At 47.5% G+C, this 15,808-nt stretch overlaps 1 protein-coding gene across 2 annotated transcripts; it reads left to right on the forward strand.

The window, feature by feature from the left end:
* Window positions 1-578: 578 nt before the first annotated feature.
* Window positions 579-15,290, forward strand: CALML4 (calmodulin like 4). 2 transcript variants are annotated; one of them, XM_054042220.1, is made up of 5 exons: window positions 586-776; window positions 879-909; window positions 7,944-8,084; window positions 9,585-9,773; window positions 14,901-15,290. In XM_054042220.1, exons 1-5 carry the CDS (start codon window positions 774-776, stop codon window positions 14,996-14,998), a joined length of 462 nt encoding a protein of 153 aa, XP_053898195.1. In that variant the 5' UTR covers window positions 586-773; the 3' UTR covers window positions 14,999-15,290. The 2 variants fall into 2 exon arrangements, with proteins under 2 accessions (XP_053898196.1, XP_053898195.1); XM_054042221.1 differs by lacking the exon at window positions 7,944-8,084 and having other exon boundaries at window positions 579-776.
* The last annotated feature ends 518 nt before the right edge of the window (window positions 15,291-15,808 follow it).

The following is a 15,808-nucleotide window of genomic DNA, read 5'->3' on the forward strand; positions in this document are numbered from 1 at the left end:
GCAAGGTTTAACAAAACAAAACCAAGCACATCTTTCAATCCTCCTTTATACACCATAAAAGCAGACAAGACTAATTCTAGTCACCTTTTGAACAACTGGCCAGTCAGGATATAAACATCAACATCTTTTACAGAGCAAAACCTGTTGCAATTTGCTCATAGAGCGCACAATTCAAAAATTAACTTCCTCGCTTGCCCAGCAGCAAAACCCTATCAAGAGTGAATTATTATAAATAAATACCCCCTTCTGTCCCTTCTAAACAACCTCCTTAGATATTAGTGATTCTGTGGGCTTGTCTCTAAGTGTTGGTATTTAAGCACAGCATGAGGTCCATTGCAATCTATTGGGGATTACCAAGCCTTTTATACTCAACCTGGAGTTGTTTCATTATTGAGTCTGACCTAAGGCTGAAGGCGACCTCCAATTAGACAGAGGAGGAGTCTGCCCCCGGTTTCCTGCTCCTTTATAAACCCTTCTTGTGCAACCGCTCCTTCGAGAATTCTGAAATGGTAAGCTTATTGCAGGAGAAATCTTTTTATTAGAACTCGTGTGTGTGCCTATCTGATTAACAGCTGTTGCTGGTAGTTGGAATCCAACCCACAGCATGGATCAGGTCTTGTATCCATGGCAGCAGGGTATTTATTACAGTTCCTACCACTCTCCACCCAGGATTGGCGGACTTTAGCCCTTAATTAAATAGAAAAGTAGAAGAACACAGGGACTGACTCTCTGACCACCAGATATAAAACAAAGGGGGGCAGATTCCTTAGCAAATGGTGAGTGACAAACGTTTTTGATCTATTTGAAACCGGCCTTATTGTGCTACATTCAGAAATTGAACATTTTTTTCCCTCCCTTCCTTCCTTTTTTTGCTACAGGCAAAATTTCTGTCCCAGGATCAAATTAATGGTATGTACAGTTGCTTTTTAATTAGCAGGATCAGTTTAACAAGTTTACCGCTAACGGCGTTTCTCATTAAGGGGTCTCATTCTGGGGAGTTTACTTCGTTGTTTAACATTCTCGTAATTCTTGAGGTGAACTGTCTCTGCTAGCTAATGTTTCTTAAAAGAGAGCATTAGATGCAGTCAGCCGGAGACGTCCTCTCTGCAGTCGGCTGCTGAGATGGGGTGTGGTTTGGGCTAGCAAAGGAAAGGGAGCAAGAAACTAGAATATCGTACAAAACATTTGTATGTATTGTTCTTAAAACCTAAGAACGCTGGATTTCATGGGGAAAGAGGTTTAACTCCCCGCCCCCAACTGTTTAACATTACATCTCTGGACAAATAAGGGAGAGAGGATATTTAAAGCAATCATTTGAGATACTGACGCAGTACTGTAAAGCTTTGGCCCTCAAACAAACCCCTAGAAAGGCAGGGGAAGGCTGGTTTTGTGAGCAAAGCCCAGGATGGAGTCAGGAGAGCCAAGTTCTAATTCCCACTTCTTCCTGCGTGACCCTTGGCAAGTCACTTACCACCACCTCTCTGTGTTTCCCTCTCTCAGAATGGCCACAGCAGCGATCTGCCTTATTAACCGCTTGGAAAGAGCAGCGGGATTCTTGAATGGGAGGCAAAATAGAACCATTGGTTTGATATTAACCCAGAGGGGAAGCCGGCCCAGGGAATGGAGGGTGCTGGTTTGGAGAGGTGGGCAGACAGCTAAGACAGGGGGCGAATGGCATGCAACAAGCAGCTGCCGCTGGCCCTGCACAATGCTGGCAAGCGAGGGGGATCGGAAAGGGACCCATAAGGGTGGGAGAAAGTAAGGTTATGCAGGAGCTGCAGCGCCAGCTCTGAGAAGTGCTGGAAATCTTTCATCTCTGAGCAAGTCCCCCTGCGCCACTTAATTCTTCATCCCGACACACCCAGAAAGCCCTGGGGGCGGGGCGGGGCATGCCAAACTTTGGCCTTTGAGCCGAGTCAGTTGATCCAGAGCTGTTTACCAGAAGCGTCTTGTGAAAGGAGAATCAGCTACAACTAGGACAGGCTTCCTTACACCCCGGGTACAGTCTCCTGCCCTTTGGAGCGTGGCTCTTAGCTGGAGCTGGTAGGAACACGTCTCAGGGAAGGTACCACCACGCCATTGTCTGCTCAACCCCTCACAAAACTCTGCCCTTTAACTCCAGGAAAGAGCTCGTGACAATACAACCCCCAGCACCAGCAGTCGCGGGATAGAAAGAGGTTGGGTTCCACATAGCTCCTTGGGCCCCCAAAGCACTGTACAAATTAATAAGTCTAATGCTGGTGTGAGTCAGGACCGAGTAGCACGGCAAACAGGACAGCCCACAAGCTCCCATTGCCCAGGATCTGCTGCTAACGTTATTTTTATTAAAACATCTGGAGTTCAGAATGCAATTTACAAAACACAGCAGAACGAACGTGCACACGCGACAGCAGGTCGGTCAGAGGTGTCCTCTAGGGCCGGTGGCAGCCACTAGTTCTGTCTGCAGACTGGCCTAGGTCCGTAGAGCGCCAGTTCTTATCGCTTAGTCTCAGGGCAAGGCCTCTAAATGCTTGTGAGTGCAGGAAGAAGCACTAAAGAGGACGCGTTTCCACCAGGTCCCCATTGTGTGACGCACCTTGCGTTTCTCAGAACAATGGCCCAGCACCAAGCGCATTGGGGTGAAATCCTAGCCCCATGAAGTCAAGGGCAGGTTAGCCATTCGCTCAAAGATGATTTCACCTCTAGAGACCAGGCGGGGTCTGGGCTCACCTTTGGCCTGGGATTGGGTGGGCTAACCCCCTCACGTGGGATTGGCTAGACCATTGCTGGGGCCTGACTAGCATAGCCCAAGTGTAAAACCTACCTCCGCTCTTCCTTCTCCTGGGGAAAAACGGCATCCGCGCCAATGTTCGAATTCAGAAGGCACGTTGGAAAGAGCAGCATGGCCCATCGGCCACAGCAAAGCGCACACACAGCGAGCAAGTTTCACAGTCCCCACGAGGCACGAGAGTCCTCATCTCATCCAAAGGACAGGGTTTGAACACGGCGCATATCCTCCCCGTCCCCACAGGACAGCCCGGCCACATGGGCGCGAGCTCTGATCCTGGTGAGAGACTCGAACTAAGGACACTCCAGCCCAGAGGCTAGAGTGCTACCAATCGAGCCCCACAGACACTAGTTATTGCTGCTGTGAAATTCAGCAGGGGAGATTTTTGACAGGAAGTCTCACACACGCACCCCGTCAGCCCATATTTAAAAGCCCGGTTGCACATACTAAAACTATTCCCCCAAAGCAGCACTTGGGTCCAGGGGGCCCACCCCCCTCAGGTTGCTCTCTCTGACCACAGCTTCAGCAGGGACGGCTCCCTTCACTTGACCCTAAACAAACCATTCAGTGGGTGCCGAGGAGGTCTATACGTGGTAGGCAAAGGCAATGGGTCCAGTGGTTGGGCGGAGGTCTGGGATTTGAAAGCTGGCTTCTATCCCCAATCTCTGCAATGGACTTGCTGAGGAACAGCTGTTAAGGGAGCCGGATCTCTGTGTGTTTCCATTCCCCTCCGCCTCCCACACCCTGGTGAAGGGGACAATACCCTCCATTGTGAAGTGTGAGAAGTGTTCTAGCCGCACCTCATGCATTGTACACACTGCACCATGACTGAGCCATTCACTGCTGGCTCTAGTCCCTTAGCGTCCCCCGCAACGCTGCTTTTGTGGAATTAACTCTTAATGGAGGATGCAACAGACCCACTGGTACCAAGACAGTTAATTTACTTTTGCTCAGTCTTTGCACTTGGCTCAAAATCTGTCCAGCTGCACTCTATAGCCCCAATTCACATGATCCTAATTAACAGCAGAAAGTAACCGGCCTGCAAAAACCCACATACGGGCTCACCTAATTGCGCAACAGAAAGCACCGCGATCGGGCTGCTGGAAAACAATAAGGAAGCTCGCTTATTGCTAAAGCACTGGCCTGCTCCATCAGCCCAACTAGTAAAAATCCAGACTTACTTTATTAGATAAAGGAGTCGACCTTTAGGAATTCAGGATCCATCTTCACCGACAAATTGACTGTTCTTTAGCCTAATCTGCGGAGACAGGTCCATACTGTGTCAGTCATCTCAATGAAATCTGCTACTAGCCAGATCCTCACAGAGCTGTGGCAAGGTTTTAACCATCTTCTCAAACCATCCATCTGTTTCCTACGATTCCGTGGCTGTGAAGTTTCCACCTTTACTCCAGCCTCTGCCACGGAATCTAAACTCTTATTTCTAGCCCTTAAAGCTGTCAGGGTAACCTTCGAATGCAAGCCGACGCAGTGAATGTCTGCCAGTCTCCATACAGGAGAACTGCTCCCATTCATCTCAGGGCAGCGTTAATCTTGAATTCCGTTTCCATCATGAGAAGATTGGGAAGAGGGCGGGGAAAAGGTTAGCGAGACTAGCGCATATATTTGTTTTGCCATAGCCCTGGGTCATGGGCCAGAATCTCATTATGGTAGATGCTCTATGAACAAAAAACACGGAGGTTACCAGAGAGCTCACCCCTACCCCACAGAATTGTATTTTGGCTTGGGAGTAGGTCGCAGCGTCACGACTGATTTCTTTCAGTACAGTTTAAAATGACGACATCACAGCCCTGTGTGTCTAGTTCCCTATTTTCCCTTTGTTCATTTCCTTAGGCTTGTCATCCAGCCATGGGTCCTTTGGGAATCCGAGGGAAAAGGAGTCAGGGAAGTGAGCCGTTTGTCTCTGTAGGTTTCTCTTAGTTGTTCAGAGAATGTCGGTCAATTGTTTCAACACCACAGTCCTCTTTTCATTAGTATTCCACCCAGTAGATCTAGACAGTTAAGTGTTTAAAAAGCTATTTCCCAAGCAGAGATCCTTTGCCGCTCTGATGAATGTTCAGGCGCTCAAGAACTCCATAGCTCATTAGTCTGAATATATTAAAGGAGGCTTGAGTTGCTAGGGCTCATGGAATTCACTGTTCTGTACTCCTACTCCAAACGGGTTTGTTCCCAGCGCCATCTAGAGACTCCCTAACATCTCAGCACTGGTTACAGGATCATAGAATCATAGGACTGGAAGGGACCTCAAGAGGTCATATAGTCCAATCCGCTGCACTCATGGCAGGACTACGTATTATAGACCATCCCTGACAGGTGTTTATTTAACCTGCTCTTAAAAATCTCCAATGGTGGAGATTCCACAACCTCCCTAGGCAATTTATTCCAGTGCTTAACCACCCTGACAGTTAGGAAGTTTTTCCTAATGTCCAACCTAAACCTCTTTTGCTGCAATTTAAGCCCATTGCTTCTTGTTCTTAACCTCTAAGGATAGGACAATTCTTTTCCCTCCTCCTTGTAACAATCTTTTATGTACTTGAAAACAGTTATGTCCCCTCTCAGTCTTCTCTTTTCCAGACTAAACAAACCCAATTTTTTCAATCTTCCCTCATAGGTCATGTTTTCTAGACCTTTAATCATCTTGTTGCTCTCCTCTGGACTTTCTTCAATTTGTCCACATCCTTCCTGAAATGTGGCGCCCAGAACTGGACACAATACTCCAGTTGAGTCCTAATCAGCGTGGAGTAGAGCGGAAGAATTACTTCTCATGTCTTGCTTACAAGTACTTTGCATTTGTCCTTATTGAGTTTCATCCTATTTACTTCAGACCATTTCTCCAGTTTGTGCAGATCATTTTGAATTTTAATCCTGTCCTCCAAAGCACTTGTAACCCCTCCCAGCTTGGTATTGTACATAAACTTTATAAGTATACTCTCTATGCCATTATCTAAATCATTGATGAAGATATTGAACAGAACAGAACCCAGAACCGATCCCTGCAGGACCCCACTCGTTATGCCCTTCCAGCATGACTGAGAACCACTGACTGGTCTGTAATTCCCCAGGGTATCCTTATTTCCCTTTTTATAGATGGGCACTATATTTACCCTTTTCCAGTCTTCTGGATTCTCTCCCATCTTCCATGACTTCTCAAAGATAATCGCTAATGGCTCATATCTTCTCAGTCAGCTCCTTGAGTATTCTAGGATGCATTTCATCGGGCCCTGGTGACTTGAAGACATCTAATTTGTCCAAGTAATTTTTAACTTGTTCTTTTCCTATTTTAGCCTTTGATCCTACCTCATTTTCACTGGCATTCACTATGTTAGATGTCCAATCACCACCAACCTTCTTGGTGAAAACCAAAACAAAGAAGTCATTGCGCACCTCTGCCATTTCCACATTTTCTGTTGTTATTTTTTTCCCCCTCATTGAGTAACGGGCCTACCCTGTCCTTGGTCTTCCTCTTGCTTCTAATGTATTGTAGAATGTTTTCTTGTTACCCTTTGTGTCTCTAGCTAGTTTCATTTCGTTCTGTGCCTCAGCCTTTCTAATTTTGTCCCTACATACTTGTGTTACCATGCTGTAAGATGGTCCCTGTTGCAAGGGAGAAGCAGCTCCATGGGTGACTTGGCACATTGGTAATTTAGGACAGTCACTTCCCTACACAGCCAACCTTGGGATGGATGGGCACCGCCTACTCTGCTCAAGAATCAACTCACATCATACCCCGGCACTTCTATCATCTCCATTCCCTGGCTGACATGCTGCTCTGTCCTCCATCTGTTCTCTCCTCCGCCATCTTATTTTCTTGCATTCTCTCCTAGTCTTTATTCCTTCTGCTCTATTCCTTTTTTGCCCCCTCCCCCATAGCGATCCTCTTCCCATTCCCCGGAAGGCAACAATGCTGCATAGGGGCACATGGCACCCTTGGGGCCACTCCACAAGCTACTCTCTCCTCTGAGTCAAGTGCCCTGGGAGCAGAGCGGAGAAGATTGGCCAACAGGCTGATATCTGATGCTCTGCATGACGAGCTGGAGAACTGGTCTGAAGACAACAAGATGAAATTTGGTGACGCCAAGTACAAAGTATTTCAAAGGAAAAATCAAATGCACAACTACGCAATGGGGAGTAACTAGCTAAGTAGTAATACTACTGACCTAGGGATTACAGTGGATCACAAATTGAATATGAGTCAACACTGTGATGCAGTTTCGAAAAAGGCTAATAGCAGTCTGGGGTGTATTAACAGGAGCGTCACATGGAAGACACGGGAGATAACTGTCCCGTTCTACTAGCACTGGTGAGGCCTCGGCTAGAGTACTGTGCGTCCTGGGTGCCACACTGTAGGAAAGTTGTGGACAAACGGGAGAGTCCCAAGGAGAGCAACAAAAATGATACAAGGTTTAGAAAACCTGACCTATGAGGAAAGGTTAAAAAACTGGGTCATGTTTAGTCTTGAGAAAAGAAGACTGAGGGGGGACCTGAGAACAGTCTTCCAATATGGTAAGGGCTGTTATAAAAAGAGAACAGTGATCAATTGTTCTCCCATGTCTACTGAAGGTGGGGCAAGAAGTAACAGACTTAGTCCGCAGCAAGGGAGATTTAGGTTCAATATTAGGCAAATCTTTCTAACTCTCAGGGTACTTAAGCTCTGGACTTGGCTTCCCATGGAAGTTGTGGGATCCTCCTCACTGGAGGTTGGACAAATTCCTGTCAGGGATGGTCTAGGGTTACTTGGTCCTGGCTCAGCGCAGGAGACTGGACTTGATGACTTCTCGAGGTCCCTTCCAGCCCCACATTTCTACTAGAAGGAAAAGGCCATCCACCACTTTGACCACAAATTCAGGAGCTGTATTTAAGGACAAGCCCCAACTGCTCCTTTTCTCTATTCTTCTCCCCTTTGGGGAGGTCTAGTATGTATGTGCACACACGCACACGCACCCCAACACAGAGTTCAGGTAGTCATTTGATGCTTTAGCTACAAGAGTTGATGAAATGCTGGAAGAGCTTAAAACTTGGATCAAGTCAATCGGTCATTTTGCAGGTTTAAATAGTCTAGCTGCTTTTTCCTCCTGACTAGTAGACTGCGGGGAAATTTCACTTTCAAACGAAGACAATATTGGATGGCAACACACATCGGTTTTTGTTTTTAAACTAGAATTCAAGGAATGCTTTTCTCTATACGATAAGAAACAAAAAGGCAAGATAAATGCCAGCGACCTGATCACAGTGATGCGGTGCCTGGGAACCAGCCCAACTCTGGGAGAGGTAGAGAGACATCTTCAAGTGCATAAAATTGGTAAGTAAACTAGATCCGGACCACAAGGATTATTAAAAGAAGACAGATGACATGTAGAGCTCTCAATCTGACAATAACCAAGTGGAAAGTAGGTCTAAAATGTTTAACAAGGAGGACCCCACGCAAACTAGCAGAAGAGGAAGAAGTTGGACGGGGATGGTATTTGTTAAGATTCAACTTTTCTGACGTCGAGACACTATAGTAATAAAAATGAGCAAGGCAGGAATCTAGGTAGATTTGGGTCTAAGATGAGACAGCCCAGACAATACAGGATAACCAGAAATTGGTCATAAGAGTGGTCAGATGTGCCGGATGATGGATAGGAAGGGCACATTTAGAAGACTTCACAGACAAGTCCAGCACAGGTATCAAAATGGTGCCATAAGGACATCAAGAGGAGTGGGGAAAGGAGACACACACTTAAGAAAATTGTGCAGTCACAGTTGTGTTGAGCTGCAGCCCTCCTGAGATCAGAGTCTCCTTTCAAACCAGGCTAGGAAGGGAACAAAAAAAGGTCATTTTCAGCTCCAGATGTCTCTAAAAAACACAGAATGGGGGTCAAAGAAGAGTCATGAACTGAGGTGGTCTGCACCAAACCATTGTGGGATAGGGGCTTTGAGTGTCTGACAAGGCTACAGAATTGTTATAGCTAAAGGCTGGGCTCCTCCAACGACCGGAGGAAGCATCCATACACGGATGAGCTGAAATTTGGTTCAGACCCTAGTCCTGGGACAAAGGTTACTCCCCAGAAGTGCCCTACGAGATGGCAGTTGGGAGTGTACTCAGGCAGAGTATTGTACTCAGCATTGCCACCAGTTTTAATTATTCTTTCAATTCATACTGTGCACAAGGGGGGCGCCCGCCCCGAACTCTGGGCGCCCTTAACACTCGTTTTAAACACCCAACAGCAAGTGTGAAAAATCGGGACAAGGGGTGGGGGGGTAATAGGCGCATATATTAGAAAAAGAATGTGTCCCTATAAAAATCAGGACATCTGGTCACCCTACCCAACAGACCCGTGCAGAACCAGACTCTCAATTAACCCTACACAGCCCTGATCCTTATCACCACAGGGTGGGACCCAAAGGCGTTGCCATTCGCTAGGACGCTGAGAAGTCTCCTAGCTCGGTAGAATGCAGGGAAGCCCTGGCTAACAGCCTGAAGGTAGACATCTCACCTCACTGACTTGGCAAAGGCCTAGCACAGCGTGAGGATCTCACAAGGGAAGCAAGGCAATCCCTATTTAGTAAGATGAGGCTTGCCAAGGGGTGAGAGCGCATCAGTCTGTGGAACAGCCCTGCAAGGCAGGGCCTCAGTGAGAGACAAACTGCCTGGATCTGGTGCATACAAACAAGGAGAGACAGCTAATCTAGCTCAGGGAAGTAGGCCAAGCTCTCAGAGGAAAGGGGAAGAGTGAAGGCCGGAGGAGGCTGGGCTGATGGGGCACAGATATGCCAGTAGCTAAACAAGAACATGTGTTGTTTTGTGTCATGTTTCCAGACAGAAAGGCAGAACTGGATTTTTCCACTTTCCTGACCATAATGTACAGGCAAATGCAGCAGGAAGACCCTGAGAAGGAAATCCTGACAGCCCTGGCAATGACGGACAAGCAGAAGAAGGGTTTCATCACTGCTTCCGAGCTGAGAACCAAACTCACCAGGCTGGGAGAAAAGCTCTCGGAGGATGAAGGTACAGCGTCAAATGGCAGCATAAGTTCAACACCTTTCTAACACCCTTCCTCTCCCTCCACCCAACCCCCACTGGAGTCAGATATGAGATCACAAACACCTGTGGGTGGGTACCATGTCACCTGCCTCCGCCAGTGATCTTCAGCCTAGAAGGGCTGGGGCACACAGCTCATGGTAGAGCAAAGTCACGCGGTCACGATCCAATCACAGCGCAGTGTGCTGACATTGCGTCATGAGGCTTGCATTATGACATTGTGTTGTCACAACTCTAGGTCATCACACTAATGCCACACATTGTTGCAACATTAGGGTATCACTGAGTTGCTCTTTGGAGCTTCACACAGTATTCTTTTGCTTCTCTTCTTACTGCCTTCTGATCCAGCTAGTCATCTGTACCTTTCCTACGTGAGGCAGAAGAGGAGAGCCAACCCAAATCACAAGGGCCACATATCGCTTCATAGCCCCAAGCTAAGGCTTTGATCTAAATCATAAACAAGCTGCTGCCTTATTCTCCATAAATATTTTATTCATCTCAAGTTAAAGTTGGCTGGAGGCAAGGAAGAAGTAGAGAAGAGTTACCTGGCAGCAGATAGTCAGAACAGATCCACACTCTTGAGATACACCTGCAGAAAAGATAAACCCTTTAATTAGGCACATTAATGCTCTTTGAGAAAAAGGAAGGATATTTTATGCCATCGTCTGGGCTTTAAATTAACACTAGTGCAAATCGGAAGTAATTCTAGGTGAGTTATTCTCCATTCACACCTGCGTAACTGGGGGCCCAAATGGGCAGAGGTTGGCACTTTGTAGCAGTAATCAGAAGGTGTGGGTTCAGAGTCACGCTGAAGAAAGAAGAGATCATTTATCATTCTTTTCCTTCAGAGGTGCCCATCGTCTCCTGAAAGTAACGACTATTCTTTGTAAGAAACTGTCCTTGTCCCCACAGGGGTCTGGGGAAAGCTTCATCCAGAGATCCTCCAAGCCGCACCCAAGGGTGTCTGGATGCTCTCAGGGAATTCTGTTTGCTCTGAGGAAGGGTCAGACCAGCTTAGAAAGAGGCAAAGAGAGGGCTCATTTTGACTTATTGCTCTCAAAAAGATTTTTTTTTTTTTAAACATCCTGTGACGAAGTCAGGCTGGAAGGCTGCTCGAGGGTACTCCTGTTGGGTGCTGGGAAGCGGGTGGGCGTAAGCCCCAGAATGTTAAAGGCCCTCTTCCCTACTAGCTGAGACGGGGTTACCTCAGGTCAATGAAGAACACCTGATTCCAACTAAGGCCTGCCTGAGGCCTTTAAAACCTCTCCTCTGGTGAGAGAAAAGGGGGAAGAGAGAGACAAGCTGCTGCCAGGTTAGTGGCAGTAGGAAAATAACCTTCTTCAGGGTGGGAGACTGAGCTCCCTCCCATAGGGGAAGTTGCCAAACCTGAGGCCTGCTGGGGGAAGGACTGACACCCCAGGGCAACCAACAGGGCGACACCCTGCACCAGGGCGGAGGCAGCGAAATGTAAACTTTGTTTATGAGACGGTTTCCTTTTTGTTTGGTGGAGGATCAACCCTTAGGCCAACCTTCAGGCCTACCCTTAAAGCTCAAGCAAGGGAGCACAGAAGGGGGAAGGCAAACCCTGCGGTGAGTGGGGCTGATTATCCCAGGCCTGCCATCGCCAGAGGGGGAAGCACTAAATCTGGCCAGATGAAGGAGGTGCCTTGCCACAATCCTTAGTCAAAAATCTGCCTCCGGCAATTACAAGAGCTCTCAGGGGGCATCAAAAATGATCTGAAGAATTTTGCCTCAGCCTTTTACAATCCTCTGAAAAGCTTTTTCTGCTTCAAATGTCATATGCATTGTCTGTGGACAGAAGCTTTTGGGGGAGGGAGGTCTAAGTTTGAGAGAAATCAGACAAGCCGAAATTTGCCAAATGCCATCACCACCAGATAGTTCAAATCTTCATGATACTTTATCACTCAAAAATGGATCCGCTGCACACTTCACATCTGGCTGCTGTTCTCTCAAAACTCCAGCGCATTTTGCCATATTCCCGGAAAGAGGCTCTCTAGCTTTGAAGTTATTCAATCCCTCTCTGTAGTGGTCCCTCACTCTCCAGTGGGGAGGGAGGCCACTCTGCCTCGTTGTCGGGGCAGTAGTCTTCGGGCTCTGGCCGCACCTACGCAGTCTGTGGTTCTGGGCCCGTCTAGCAGAGGCAAGCACACCACAATAGTCTGGGGCTCCTGTCCCTGCCCATGGGCAGGACAGCGCCCGACGTCGTCTCTAGCGATACCAATTAACCGTCTGGCCCAGGGCCCTCGGGGCGGGGCCAGGCTGATAGCAGGCTGTGGCCTAAGCCTCCGGCAGGCAGCAAACACAATCAATAGCTCTAGCCCTTTGGGATGGGGCAGAGCAGAGAGCTTGGGGCTCAGGCAGCCAGCAAACGCACATCGCCTCGGGGTTCAGGTAAGGATGAGCGCCCACACAGTCTAGGGGGCTCCAAAAAGGGTTGAGCACCCAGCAGGCAGTCTAGGGTGGTGGCAGGGGTGTTGACGGAGCACAGGCCTCCTGGCCTAAGGTGGGGAGTTGGCCACCCCGGGGTTGGGGTGCCAGGGGGACGCAGGCCCACCCTACTCCACCGCGTCCCCACCCAGGGCCCTAACACTAGCAGAGGGGTCTGGCATGGGTCGGCAGGGATCTAGCTGCAACACGCCAACCCAGATGCAGACAGCCTTGTAGCCGGCCAGTCGGCGGCTGCCCCTGAACAAAAATAGTGAAAAAAATTCTGGAGGCATTAGCCAGAATTAAAAACATCCTAGGTAGTACTGCGCTTATCTATAGTGAGCAGCACTTCACATTCATTTGAGTAGAGAGACAGTTTGCCAGCTAAATTACAATGCACTATAAATTTTAATGACGCAAGCAGCGGAATAAGAAATCCACTCAAGACCTTGTCTTGACACAATGAACTCCAGCTTGTTAAGCTACAATAAATATTTCATGCTGCAACAGACTCGATTTCCAAAGCAACCGCTATGTTCAGTAACTACTGGCATGTGGCTTCATTTGTGGGGTTGCTTAAAGTGGGCTTTTAAAGCCTTCGTCTCTCCAGTAAAATATTGTTTTCCATTTTCCAGACAGGAACGAACAAAAGTTACCCTGGTGCAGTATTTAAAATGCTGAGCTGCTTAGACTGGGGTGGGTTTGAAGTTTATCCCTTTTTAATGGTGTATAGTTACCATGAGGATAGTCTCTTGTTGGAAAGTAGAAGTATTAGATCTCTTGATCACACAAAGAACACTTACTTACCTTACAGTAACTATGGTTCTGCAAGATGTGTTGTCCAGATGGATTCCACTCTTGCAGTGCTGGGAGATAAGAAGGAGCAGAGGGACAGTTGGACCCACTCTGCTCCTGGGTTGGAGGGTGCAGGGGTGGCCCCAGCACACACTGCTGGACCGAAGAATCTGATCCTAGGCACATGCACACCAACAGTATGTCTGCCCAGCAACTAGACACCCGCGGCTGGCCCGTGCTAGGGCTGTTTCACTGCCGGATCCCAGGTTCTAGGACCCTGTGGGGTGGGAGGGTCCCAAGGCTCAGGCTCCAGTCTGAGCCTGGACGTCTACACTGCAGTGAAATAGCCCCAAAGCCAGAGGGTTTTTCTTTGCTGTGTAGACGTCCCCCACAAGTGGAATCCAGGTGGACAATCCCTCCATAATAATAATAATATATGGAGATATACCTATCTCATAGAGCTGGAAGGGACCTTGAAAGGTCATTGAGTCCAGTCCCCTGCCTTCACTAGCAGGACCAAGTATTGATTTTGCCCCAGATCCCTAAGTGGCCCCCTCAAGGATTGAACTCACAAACCACTGAGCTATCCCTCCCCCATCATCACACGGCACAGCTCCTCTCCTGCCTTCTTCCCCCAGAAACGACATGGACTCCAGTGGTGGTGCCTTCTCCATACCCTTGTTGTTATTTCCACAACAATCCCTGTGCAGCAGTCTATTTATAGCACCAACAGTGCTTTCCGGCCCTCTCCCCCCCTCAGGTCGAAGGGAACAGGGGTCTCCCTGCCTCGAGGCCTCTATGTAACTGGGCTCGCCTCCCTCTCCTTGGCACTTCCTTCCATCAGCATTGTCCCTTTCCTCTTAGACATTGGCTTGGCAATTTATCCCTAGCACCCAGTTCATTATTGCATTGCTAGAGCTATATTATAACCAGAATGCTAAAGCCATAATGAAATTCCTCTTGGTTTCAAACACTGAGGGCCTGTCCATAGGACAAAACAGCACTGGCATTTCTAAGGTGTGAATTTAAACCAATTTTGTTAAACCAGTGCAATCCTCGGCATGGACACTTATTTTGGTTTAAGTCTGGTTTAGTTTAAGTCAATAGGGAATAAGTTTAATTTAAACCCAAATAAGCCACTCACGCTGAAATGGTGAGTCTTGCCCACATGCTCAGGGTTTAGCTGACTGCCATATTTGGGGTTGGGAAGGAATTTTCCTCCAGGGCAGATTGGCAGAAGCCCTGGGTTTTTTTTTGCCTTCCTCTGCAGCGTGGGGCACAGGTCACTTGCTGGAAGGTTCTCTGCACCTTGAAGTCTTTAAACCATGATTTGAGGACTTCAATGGCTCAGACACAGGTTCGATACAGGAGTGGGTGGGTGAGATTCTGTGGTCTGCATTGTGTAGGAGGTCAGACTAGATGATCATAACGGTCCCTTCTGACCTTAAAGTCTATGATTCTATATGAGTGTGTCCACACAGGGATTGCACCAATTTAAAAATTGGTTGAAGTTAAACTGGTGGAAGTTTCCTATGTAGGTAAGGCCTGCGGGTCAGATCCTGACTTGGGGCAAGTCGGCTGAACCCATGGGCTTTAATAGAACTACAATTTAGGTCAGCTGAGGAATGACCCTCTGTGCTTGTGTTTCCCAGTTAGCGTCCACCTGTCTATTCCAAACTCTGAACTCAGTATAGATCAGCCACTAGTACTTGAAGTAACTAATTCAAATTTTGATTTAACAACAAAAGCCAGATTTTTAAGTCATATTTAAATAAAGGAAATTGAAGGAAGATGACAATACCTAAAATTAAAATAAGTTGAACTGAGATTGTTACATTTTGTTATTTACAGTGGATGACCTTCTAAGAGAAGCTAAAATCGCACCAAATGGGGTGGTGAAATATGAAGAATTCATCCACACCCTCACCCTTCCTGGTGCAGACTACTGAATTTCAGAATGACAAGACTGCCTCGGGTAGGGAAACAGGCAAGCTTTTCCAGCTGACGTTTTCCTGGGTCACTTTTGGGCTCACTGGAATGAGCACTGCTTGCCTTGAAGGATCAATATTTTGCTTTCTTAGAGTGAAATATTTGTTTGAACAGGTTTTTCCCGTTGCAAGGCCTGGCCACACCTTCCTTGTCAGTTGGAATGGCGTGTTCATGTCAAACACTGGCTGTATTATTTTAAATGAATTGAATTCCATGTTACATTGCATAAAGCTTAGCGTGCTTACAAACCCACTCATTAGTCATTAGCATTTTTAAAACACGTTATACTTTAAAGGGGACAGTTTTTGCAGAGCAAAATCAGCTACCTACCTTAATGTCACAGGGAGATGGTTCTTCTTGAGAGTAAAAGAAAGAACGAACAGCTATTTGGTCTGACCGTGAGCCAGTGGTATCCAACTATTCCCTGTGTATAAGGTATCCTAGGGTGCTTGACTATGCTACCCATAAACTTTGACAAGTTTGGAATGACCATGCATATCGCTCACACCAGTGCCTGGATACACACAACCCACTGACCAATCTTGCTGTTATGGAGAAGCCAAGCCAACACGCCAGTGGGAAGGGGAGCTCAGAACCCTGTTGACTATCTGGATGAGGACAGTGGTCAGGCAGATTGCTGTGATTCTGTTTGGAAGAACTCACATCTACAGTAGTTACCGGGCTTACAGTGAACTGCGAGAAACATGAGCCCTCCTATTACTCTTCAAGCATGATAAGGGGTTCCCTATGCAGCATAACTTTACTCATCC

The sequence above is a fragment of the Malaclemys terrapin genome, chromosome 10 (assembly GCF_027887155.1).
Source record: "Malaclemys terrapin pileata isolate rMalTer1 chromosome 10, rMalTer1.hap1, whole genome shotgun sequence".
NCBI lineage: Eukaryota > Metazoa > Chordata > Testudines > Emydidae > Malaclemys > Malaclemys terrapin.

What these genes read in the sequence shown, in the direction of transcription:
- CALML4 (XM_054042220.1), top strand. An exon ending in GTCCCAGGATCAAATTAATG is followed by an intron (nt 910 to 7,943) that starts GTATGTACAGTT and finishes TTTTTAAACTAG; the next exon opens with AATTCAAGGAATGCTTTTCT. An exon ending in AAAGCTCTCGGAGGATGAAG is followed by an intron (nt 9,774 to 14,900) that starts GTACAGCGTCAA and finishes TGTTATTTACAG; the next exon opens with TGGATGACCTTCTAAGAGAA.